Below are 11,592 nucleotides of genomic sequence, written 5' to 3' on the forward strand. Positions count from 1 at the left end.
ATACCGGCGCTAGATACGAGTCTCGGTCCGCCAAGGGCACCCACGATTGAATACTGGGGGAAAGCGGCAGCGTGACAGATGCCGCGCAGGTGCTCCTGGCGTTTACAGACTCCATATGGTGAATGCAAGATATATATGTAGGAAACTGAAGTAATGTTCAACAGTCTCGGATGGGGACAACAGTTTGTAATACGTGGCTATACGCTGTTAATGGGTGATTGATAATACCTTAGCAGTCTGCAATTCACTGGTGACATTTCCTTGCTAAGTACCTCAGGGACCAATTTCCAGAGCATGATCAACGGCATAGGCAGGCAGATAAGAACGAAGCGTCTAAACATAGCAAACCGCTTCGATACCGGTGCTAGCTGCGAGTCTCGTCCCAACAAGGGCACCCACGATTAGATACTGAGGGAAAGCGACAGCCGCACTGGAATGCCTCGGGGGTGTTCCTGGAGTTTACAGAGAGTATATGGTGAATGCAACCTTCATAGGCAGGCGACTGAAGTAATGTTAAATTTCAAGATTCACCTTTAGTGCTGTGAAACTAAAGCTTCAATAACAGTCTCAGAGAATAAAATAAGTTGCTCAGGTCTGAACTTATTACAAAATTCTAGTTAAGTTAGATTTGCGCCTTGTGCTATTAGAATACCCAAGCTGATGCCATACAGAGGATTTGAACGCAAGTAACTTGGAAGACGGCGACGTTAAGTACACGCTATGGTGTAAATATCGTAGGTTGTGGGTGGACATATGAGGATCCTTTTGGGGAGACCATGCTACATTGTGAGCCATATTAATGGCGGAGTGTTTGAACCAGAGTACAGTAAATATATACCTTTCTCGGTAAGGCCTTATCAGTAGGAAAATGTAGTTATGCTGATAATAAAAAAAATATTAGTGCATTCTTAGTACAATTAGCAGACAAGGCATTCTAGAGCATGCAAAATGTTTTGGAGAACAGAAACGCTGGTATTGATCGAAAAATGGCACACCTCATGCAGCCGTCAGTGCAGGCATATGAAAAAACACTGAAGGGAACGTCATAATGAAGGCAATAAAAAGCTGAGGCCAAAGGGCAATGCGTTTGTGGACGTCCAATATTGCAGGGAAAGGCAGGATGCATAGCATGAATTTGCCAGGTAAACCTGCCGGCGGCTGGCTGTTTAAGCTTGGATTCAGTTTAGAGCTATTAAATGCAAGTTAAAGCACGAGAAAACCAGCCTTGCATAACTAAGCGACCTATCAGCTTTTTCAAAGCCAAGACAAAAAGCATCGTGGGGGATGTTGCAGTCAAGATGCATGTCGTGAAGAACAAGAGCAAGATGACTACTGGAGAAATTTTTTGTAAAAGCTTGCCGATTTGGATGAAACAATTTAATGGGCGAAAACAATCCAGGAGGGGAACATGTACGACTCCGACAAGCCATCCCGCCAGCACCTCAACAGAAAGCAAACTTTATGAACGATGCCTCAATTTACGAATCACGCAGCGACAGTGACCACGTAACGTCATCGGATACCGGCGTGGACGTATGCCCATCACCAGACTACAACGAGGCCGCGTCTGATGAGACTCTGCGAGCAAATGGGCACTGTTGTGATCGGACGCCCCGTCAGCGGTGACGGACGAGCCAGGCAGGTGCCATCGAGCTGCCTTGACCAAAGGCGCTGTAGTTCGGAGAAGACAAGGAACGCTGGCGTGAAGCCGGCGTCCGGCGACGGCGTCGCCGTGAACAAGGGCAGCTAATCCTCTTCGCTGGTGATGCTGAATGCGGCGCTTCTATCGAACTGCGCACTCTCGTGGACCGACGGAGGAGACAGCCTCCATGCTTCATCGAGCTCGCCTTCACCGACTGCGCAGTGATCAGGTACGCCTCAGGCGCTTCTGGACAGCGCGACGACACCGAAGGGGTTGTTCGAAAAGAGCAGCAGTGGGCGCTCACCAAGTAGTGCTGAATGTTCACATGAAGCTCCGAGAAGACGAACTGAAAGCAGCGATCACGGAGATCCGCGGGAGGGTAAGCCGGTCTGAGCGTACGCAAGGTTTTTGATGTCAGGAGCGCTGCGAGAAACATGGACGGAGAGCTACGGAAGCCTCTACGGAAGCGGTCTAGACATGAAGGCTGCAAGAAGCGCATACATAGTTATAGCAGCTTCGTACTGACTGCATTAAGAAACTGCGTGCACAGCTTTTTCCGGCGCAATGAGGTCGTAACAGTCGAGACGAATGCTTCAAAATTAGCATCCGCGGACGCCTCAGAAGAGCTGCCGACACTTCAGCCATGGACCATCCGCCGCCTCCTCTTGGACATCTGCTTCAAGAACGAGAAACGTCGGCGGAACTCCTTGCTCATCGAACGCGATGACTTGTTGCGGTGGGAGCATAAGTACCTGCACGATATCGCCCGTTACAGGGAAAAAGGCAGCAAAATATTTTACCTTGATGAAACGTGGGTCACCGCCGGCCACACATTGTGCAAGTTGTGGTCTGATGAGACGATGGAATCATCACGCGACGCGTACTTGCGCGCCTTGACAACGGAGCTATGGCCACCATAAAAGGCGGAAGCAGCCACCAGGAAAAGGGCAGCGGCTGATCGTGACTCACATCAGTAGTGAGGACGAATTTGTTGAAGGTTGCCTGGTTGTATTCTTGGGAAAGACAACAGGCGACTACCAAGATGAGATGGACAGCGACCGTTTCGAGACATGGTTTAGCTCTGTCCGCAATAAGCTGCCACCGCGAAGCGTCATCGTCATGGACAATGCGTCCTACCATTCCAGACGCGTGGAGAACATCCCGTCACTCTCGTGACGGAATGCAGACATCCAAGGCTGGGTGTGGGCTCGAAGGCTGTACCGTGCCACGCCACCATGACGAAGAAGCAGCTGCTTGACATTGTGGCCACCGTCAAGACTAAATTTATAAAGCACCGGGTTGATACAACTGCTGAGAGTGCCGGGTGTGCTGTCCTCAGGCTGCCTCCTTACTACTGTGAATTGAACCCTATGGAACTTATTTTGGCGCAGATTAAGAATGGAGTGGCAGCGCTGAACACCACATTCAAGACCAGGAATGTGCAGGCTCTTCTGCTTGCGGAAGTACAGAAAGTCAGGGCGGAAAACTGGGCAAGTACTGTGCGACATGTGCAGGGCACCGAAATGCACTCAAGGGAGAACCGTGGGTTTAGCGACAAGGTGGAGCAAATCATCATCAGTGTGGGAAGTGATAACACCACATCTGAGACTGCGCTCTCTGGTATTGAGCCGTTTCGGGGACCTGAGCAACGTCACGAGCGGCGGGTCATATTTCTTTATCACCGCAATGTACGATCTGGCTTTGATGCCCCCACTTCTGCCATCTGAATGCACCCACTGTCAGTGCTCACCTCAAGCACACAACGGCTGATGCACGCTCCCCAAATCTCCTCACTGCTTCTACACTGAGCCTTCTGGCGCCTACATATCATACCACCAGCACCTCAACAGAAAGCACCGTGAATTTATGAAGGACGCCTATGTTTAAAAACCATGCAGCGGCAGTGACCAGGTAACCTCATCGGATACCAGCGTGAACGAATGCCCATCACCTGACTACATCGAGGCTGCGTCTGGCTAGACTTGGCGAGCAAATGGGCATCCGCTAAACGACGACAGCCTTCAATGTGAGCTCGACCAAGTCAAGCGCCATTTGATGCTCCTTTTCTTGTAGACGACAGAGACGTGCTGTTTACTGTGGAGCGTTGTACATCACATATCTGATGATATTAAGGTGTTTGTGCAATTTCTGTTATCTCCAGTTCTGCGGCGCACTTTGGAGGCCGTGAGAACGGCAGCATGAGTCTGCGCGATGAAATGCAAACTTTGGGCGTTGGCATTGTCGATTATATGCGGGCCGACCTTCAAAGGGATCATGCCGTTCTGACATACGTGCAGAGAAGGCTTCGTTATGTTCAGCCAGAAGAATTTAAACTTTCAGGCGAAACTAACTCGAGAGTTCATGGTGTGTGCTTTTTACATACCGTTGTAACATTCGCTTAAAGTTATGCTGTCGTCTGATGAAGTAGTTGAAGCAGTTTTGGATCAGGCAGGAAAGGATTCCCGCCAAAAGCTTCGGGATTGTTCAGATGCCACTTTGTCAAAGAGCATGCTTCATTCAGAGAAGGCACAGCGAAATAGGCATTCCTGTCGTTGTATAGTGACGAATTAAAAATTTGCAGTCCTCTCAGCTCGGCTGCCAGATCGCGCAAAATATTGCCAGTGCATTTTTCAATCATGAATCTCCACCCAAAATGTACGAGAAAATTCAGCTATTTTCACCTGCTACTCCTTGCCAAATTGACCGATGTGCAAAGATTTGGCATATTCAAATAATCGCGTCGCTAGAACATGACAAAAAGCGTCCTTACTAGGAGGGCTTAACATTTCTTTTCGGCGGTTCCGAGATAGCACTCCCTTGTTTTTGTGGTTGGTTTTGCCGGAGAAAACCTGTCACTGCAGAAGATAGGGTAGTGCCGCGTTTTGCAAACGGCGGGGTCTGCAGATTTTGCCGTGAACGCAAAATAAAGCTGAACACAGTACTGCCGGAAGCAGATGTAATTGTGCGAACAGCAGCTGCACACAGCAGCCACCTTGTGGCTGTAAAGCTTGACAGGAACAATTCGCAATTACATGTCATTAGTGAGGAGTCTTCTCTACTGAAAAATCCCTTACTTCGGCGACACACATCAATGCTTCCCGACAATTGCTTCGTGATACTCTGCTCCATACACGGCTTATTGTCTTCGGGTGTGTTAAAGCTTGAGCAGATGAAGAACATCCCTAACTATAGTTTAACTGTAGGAATAAGCATAAGCTTATTCCGAGTGGGAGCAAGCATGCACCAGAAAGTTAAGCATGCGCTAGCACTTTCATGACTTAAGCGTTAGTCCATCTGAGGAAGGCTAACGTTAGTAGTTAGAGGTTTGTACTTGCACTTGACCAAACGGAATATCAGCCCGATTACAGCCCAACCATTACACTGTACGCAGTTAGTCCCCTGACGAAGGTGTAATCTTAACCTAAAAGGGGCTCGCCATGATTTCAGTGGATTTACCCCCATAAAGGACTAAGATAACATGATTTTGTCTTCGAGTGCATGAGTAGTACGCATCACGCAATTTTAAGCTTACGCTTTTTCTTGGCGCCTGTCTTCGTGCACTTTACTGACACTCCCTGTTCCCGGACTGTTTAGAGCCAAGTGCCTCTGCCACTTATTTCTCCTATATGCGACATCCGCATGTCGGAAGCTCCCCCAGGTACACCTAGGACTTCGCCCTCGGCATTTACAACTACTTTCTCTCGCAGAAGCAAAGAATGGCTTACACATGTGCAGGAGCTGCTTGATGTGCAGCGTCACAAGCTCCTACATCTTTGTCAAACGTGTTGTCTCTTACTCCATGCTGTTGTGGAAGGGCTCCGTGAACAATACCGCGCTTTCATTGCATTTCTCGAGGAACGCAACCGCAAGGATCGACTTCCAGCTGCTGACTGCATGCTCAACAAAGCTCAATCTCCAATTTCTTGACCATGCTCTTTCAATTTTCGGCACCTCAAACAAGAAGATACAAGGCGAACAGACGAGACTTCACAAGCTTCACGGCTCGATATCAGCGGCTTTGAAGACCAGAGTGGAAGCGCACATAAATCCGCGCTCTTTACATTGGAGCGCCTGCTATACAGAGACCCATGGAATTTCGTCCTTTATGAGATATACCTAGGTGAAAAGATGATCGAAATTCTAGCTCAGCTACAAAGAGCTTTATACCGAAGCGACAACACAGATATTAACCATATTCCCACTGAAAAACGTCCAGGTGCAAGGACTGGAGGCAGTCGACCTGATGTGTCATTCAAGTCTCAGTGACTTTCAAAGCTGAATGCTTGGCAAATTATTGCTTGCCTAATGTAATTCAGGTATTAAGAAATCTAAACATCAACAGCAGATGAATGTCATTTGTGAATAAAGCCGTTAAAGCTCCGTGGTTATGTGCTCTGAATGGAAGGAATCCTGAAAACTCCACATAAATGCGTTACTTTCGCATTGTTCATTCACTGTTTCAATGCAGATGGAAATTCCTGTAATCGGGGAACTTTAAATGGTAAAATGTTGCGTGCGTACTCAATGCTCTTGGTATTAGTCTGTAAGGTACAACAAGGAAGAAAATGCACGTGCAGGGACAAACTTTGTTTTAATTCTCATGTCTTTCTGTGCTGTACTGTGCCACCCACTGTGCTCAGTGCTTCTATTGTGTAAAACGCGCTTATAACAATATTGAAGTGCCAAGATAACACGGCTATAACAGATAATTGAAAAACTTGGTTATGCCAAGAAAAGATTATACTTGATCAAAAGAGCAGGATGATGACATGAGCCACCGATCTGAGCGCTGCTTAAACCGACATTCGGGCCACACTATTGGAGGAAAAAAAGAACTAGAGACATAAACGGCAACGGTCTGCTCTGATTAGCCAGACATACTTAACTGCACCTGGCCATGTGGTCACAGCATGGTTGCGTGTCAGCCTCTGCATCATTGGCTTCAGGAGCAGTTCTTAACTGCAAATCAGCGGAGCTTGCTGGACCGAGTGATTGGTGCGGCAGACATAAGTCACACAGGAGGTCACGCATTTACATTCTGTGAAAGAACTGACATTAAAGTGTGGTGTTTTGTTCAAAATAACCATGAATTTGTTTACTTCCAGCTTAAGCACCTTCTCCACTTAGGCGCGAAAAGTTTAAAAGAGGTGGCCGCCAATATAATGAGCGCCATCATGGGCATGGAGGTGCAGCGGCTATATAAGCCATTCATTGGCTTGAGAATTTGCAGAGTGGCAAGAAGTAATTGTATTTTTATTTGCTATAGTATTTGATTTTGAAAGGTTTATTTCTAATCACAGAACTGGTTTTGCTACACTATTTACCTGCCTTTGTTCGTCGGCACTCTGTGAACAAGGGACCCGTAGCGGTACCGAAACGTCAACTAACGCCCTTTTTGACGTGGTCAGTGACCCAAGTTTACATTCTACTAGACATAAGTCGCACTGGCAACACGCGTGCACTGACATAATGAGTATGTGTATGACACACGTGGCCAATGCAGCGCACCACGCAGGCCTATGCAGCAGACTGGGTATTTTGCTGCGTGGGTGCACTCAGAAAAGGTAGTCTTTGTTACTACGGCATGCAAGCATCCTTACACAGCTGGCATCTTGCGAGTGCGTAGTCGCATGCTCTTAACACTTTCGACATTCCGGCTCTGCACGTTTGCTCTTGTGCTGTAAGCTTTCGGCTGATGCAGTTGTAGCATTTTCGTGCTTTTGTTTCTTTAAGGTTGGACCTCAGTCACCACTTTCAATTATTATAACCTATAATGCATTGTGACAGCACTGTTATAAGCAGTCCATTTGTTTCCATACAGAACACACGGTGAAGCTGACGATGCTGCAGTTGTCCATTGTTATGTTCGATGTATTGTTCTACTGGTATCACTAAAAGTGGTTCAACTACCGCTTTCGAAAGATAGGTTTACTGCCACCTGAAATTAGCTAGTCATAGAGCCATAGTGTGTACGAGAATTGGTTACACGTTCGGTCAAAGCGTTCAGCCTCACAAAAGTTGATAATTTTATTCAGGCTAGTTTCATTATCTTAAGTCATGCCCCAACTAGCTAGTTGAAAATATGTAAGGAAGGTTGCTCGTGCAGCATTACTCATGTGTATGGAGTCGCAAATATTCCTGTAATATTCAAGGGTGCTTGTTTTCAGGGTAGTCGATCTGGAGGCGAAATGAATCCTGCACATAATTGTCTACGCAGAAGCTAAGATAATACTAAGACTGCTGAGTGGTGCAAAATTATAGAGCAGTGAGCACCTTTTTTAAGGGGGCAAAACATCTTTGGTATTTGCATGAACAAAAAAAAAGACTGAGGTCTGCACTTCATGCTCGAATAGTAAAGGTTTCATACCGAAAGTGATATATTCTGCTTTAGATATAAGCATTTAAACAGGAGGTCACACATTTACGTTCTGTGAAAGAATTGACATTAAAGTGTGGTGTTTTGTTCGAAATAACTATGAATTTGTTTACTTTCACCGGAAGCAGCTTGTCCACTTAGGCTGGAATAGTTTAAAAGAGGTGGCTGCCAGTATAATGAGCGCCATCAAGGGCGTGGAGGTGCAGCGGTTATATAGTATGCACGGGAAGAAGGGCAAGAAGCCATTTATTGGCTTGAGGATCTGCAGGGTGGCAACAGGTAAATTTTATTTTTAATTGCTCTAGTATTTGACTTTGAAACGTTTATTTCTAATCACAGAACTTGTTTTGCTACACTATTTGCCTGCCCTTGTTTGTTGGCACTCTGCCATTGTGGGGGTCACCACGATGTGGAGGCCAGTGTTGAGGCCGCCCAAGAGGCGACCGCGGCCACGTTTATTTGAGGCTTCCTGAGAAGAGGTAGCGACAGAGCAGCGGCGGCAGCGTCCTGCGAGGCCGAAGTCCCGAGCGTTCTCTTCTGCGCGAGCCGGCGTTCTCCTGCGCGTGCCCACCGCTTCGTCGTCTTCCGCGTGCCGAAGCGGTGGCGCTACAGAGGCCCCCACCCAGCACGAACGTCCGGTTTGTGCGAAAGGGACAGAAAACACGAGAGGAGAGGGTGGAACAAAAGAAAAATATAAACTGGGAACGAAAGGCCGGTGAGTTCAGGTCAGTAGTCCGGGAAGGCAGTCAGGCTGGAGAACAAAGCTCAGGCGGTCGAGCCTGGCTGCTTCGCAACGGGCGAGGGAGGCAGAAAGCGGAAGGTGAGGACAGGGGCAGCAGACTTGAAAAGTAATCCAAGATACGTCCACGGGATGGCCGGGAACAAGTCTTGGGGGCAAGTGGCAGGGCTGACAGCGCGCTCGATGATGGCCTGAAGATACACCAGCGTCCAGATTTGCAAGCGTGTTTAGTGCGTCGCCCCAGCGGGTGTGGTAGATGATGCCGCCTGTGGCAACAGCAGCGGTAGTACCGGAGGCGATGGCGCAGGCGCTCGAGGCGGCGAAGAAACAGCAAGGCAGGCGTAGGCGGAGCGAGCAACGGGCGGCTGCCATCTGATTGGAAAGCCGGGGCTGCTTGGGTAGTGGCAGCGGTGGATGGAGGAGTGAGGCGCAAAACCGGCACGTCAGCGTCGGAAGGAACGGGGTGCGCTGGTGCTGCTACGACAGGCGGTGCTGGAGGGAGCCCGCTGAGGCGCGTCCATGTCGCATGCATGCCACCTTCGGCGACTGTCTCGTTTGTCGCAGAGGCAGAGTCACTTGCGAAGCCGCCAGATGACCAGGGAGCCGTGGGAAGCATTGCGGCTTGCGCATTAGCAGCGACAGGGTCCTGGTGTGGCGTGCATGCGTGCTCCGCGACAGGAAGGACAGATGGGCTCACCGGGGAGAGGCATGAGGGAACAGGCGAACATGTGACGAGGAGCGGGGCTCTCCGCAGGGCGGGTTACTTTCCGAAGAGGTGGGGCACGTGTCGAGAGAGACCTCTTCTGGTGGTGGTCCCAAGGCAGGCACCACAGCTGGCAAGCAGGGCTGAGCAGGAGCCGTCGGACGGGTGCTCGCAAGTGGACCGGCGTCTAGAGCCGAAGCTTGTTGTACCGCGTGAGATGCAGGGCGGAGAAGGTTTGCGCCGAAAAACTTGAAGAAGGCGTCCTTCAAGTCATCGTAAGGGTGTTCACCCGGCGGCGAAAGGTCAAGCTGGGTAAAGAGATCGGCGGGCAACTCCCTTTTCACGAGGAGGTACCGCCAGATCTGTGATCGGACGCCATTCACGTGTAGCTGGGCGTCCACTTGCAGAAACCAAACGACAGGGCTGTGCGGGCGGAACGGCCACAGCTGCAGACGTGAAGGGTCGAGAAGCTCGGGCGGCTGCCACTCGTCTTGAGCCAGGTCCTTGGCGAGAGGGCAGGAATTCGAGGGTGCGGTCGTTGTTAAAGCAACCAGGCCGGAGACGCTGGACTGGGGCGGAAGAGTACTGGCCAGTGACGGTTGCGGCGTGCTGATTCTCGAGGATGCAGCCGGAGACGAGTGCGATGCTGGTGCGGGCGCAGGCGCTGGCGGCGGCGAAAGCGAGTCCGCCTCATCATGGAGCGGCAGCGGGTAGTATGATGCGCCGTAGTAGACGAGGACGGCAGCGCTCAACTCGTCGTAGGGCCGGCATCCCGAGGCAGGGCAGGCGAGTCGGCAGAGGAGGTCAGGCGGGAGAATGTCGCAAAGGACTGCGTGTTTAAACGGCTGGATGGTAATGCCGTTCAAGTACATCGCAGCCTCCAGTTGGGCGAACCACCCGCCGACGCCTGCAGGCCGGAACGCTGGAAGCGGGGGGTTGAAATCCAGGTCTTGCCAGCCTGCCATGCTGGGACGCCGCTGGGATAGAAGGGGCGGCTCTCCGAGTCACCACGATGCGGAGGCCAGTGTTGAGGTCGCCCAGGAGGCGACCGCGGCCACGTTTATTTCAGGCTTCCTGAGAAGAGGTAGCGACAGAGCAGCGGCGGCAGCGTCCTGCGAGGCCGAAGTCCCGAGCGTTCTCTTCTGCGCGAGCCGGCGTTCTCCTGCGCGTGCCCACCGCTTCGTCGTCTTCCGCGTGCCGAAGCGGTGGCGCTACACCATCATTTTGTGTATATGATGAATATGCTGTTACTGTAATTGTCTGTGATTAGTTTGGGTTGTGGTCTTAGATAAAGCTCAAGAAAGAGCAAGCCTGCAAAACGGCCTGTCCAAGAGGCAAAGTAATTTTTCGACAACTTCATGACAGTAGCTAAGTGTTGGTGGAGAAGGCTAGCTTCATCGAGGGGCATTTATGCTGCACAATTTAACTGCAGGACCCAGTATGTGTGGTAGCATGTGTACTTCCCCTTGTCTGTTTGTCTGTGTTTTTTTGCCTTGACTGCACACTTGCCTTGTGCAGATGCTATATGCGAGAAGCAGGGGGTCTACCTGAAAGTGGCTCAGGGATTCATTCAGAGGTGGCTGCCAGGAGCCTGCGATCGCGGAGGTGGCAGAAAAAGGCGATATGCTGAAGAATTTCAGCCGGCCAAGCCACCCATCTTGGCCCCAGCTGTTAATCCCTAGGCTGAGTCAGCCCCCCATGGCCCTGACCCCTGCACACAGACCCTCCCACCTGCTGTCCCTGCCACTTCCCATGCACCCTCCCCCTCCTCGGCCTATGCCACCTCTTAGCCTATGGAGACCTTCCCGCGTCACCTCCCTACTACAAGCTTCCCCTGCCCTTTCTGAGCGTCTCAAATAAAGTTTTTTTTTATTTTTCGGTTCCCTTTTCTTGCCTTCTGCTGGCTGCTTATATGTCAAGAATTACTTATAGCAACTGCAGCTTCCGGAGAACAAGAAAAGTTAGTCTGCATTGTTGACGTCCACTCCACATGTCTCAAATGGCTGCGTGCAGTCTTGCACGAAATCTTGGCCGTCATGGCCACAAAACAAATTACAGAATGTACAGCAAGAGGTGTGGTATAAAACTAGGTGGGACCCCCAATCGCATACAATTTCCCACTGGCCTTGCAG

At 50.2% G+C, this 11,592-nt stretch overlaps 1 protein-coding gene across 1 annotated transcript; it reads left to right on the top strand.

Moving 5' to 3' along the window:
- The first annotated feature begins 3,249 nt into the window (after positions 1 to 3,249).
- LOC149370158 (uncharacterized) lies at positions 3,250 to 11,335 on the top strand. The gene is made up of 3 exons (XM_089577049.1): positions 3,250 to 8,297; positions 9,322 to 9,362; positions 10,912 to 11,335. Exons 1-3 carry the CDS (start codon positions 8,195 to 8,197, stop codon positions 11,140 to 11,142), a joined length of 375 nt encoding a protein of 124 aa, XP_089433175.1. The 5' UTR covers positions 3,250 to 8,194; the 3' UTR covers positions 11,143 to 11,335.
- Positions 11,336 to 11,592: the final 257 nt, after the last annotated feature.

This window comes from Amblyomma mixtum, chromosome 1 (genome assembly GCF_055824585.1).
Source record: "Amblyomma mixtum isolate Tamu chromosome 1, ASM5582458v1, whole genome shotgun sequence".
Taxonomy (NCBI): domain Eukaryota; kingdom Metazoa; phylum Arthropoda; class Arachnida; order Ixodida; family Ixodidae; genus Amblyomma; species Amblyomma mixtum.

Coding starts and splice junctions, on each gene's coding strand:
- LOC149370158 (XM_089577049.1), top strand. CDS start 8,195: ATGAGCGCCATCAAGGGCGTGGAGGTGCAGCGGTTATATAGTATGCAC. Junction 8,298..9,321: donor GATCTGCAGGGTGGCAACAG/GTAAATTTTATT, acceptor CGTTTGTCGCAG/AGGCAGAGTCACTTGCGAAG. Junction 9,363..10,911: donor CGCCAGATGACCAGGGAGCC/GTGGGAAGCATT, acceptor TATGTGTGGTAG/CATGTGTACTTCCCCTTGTC.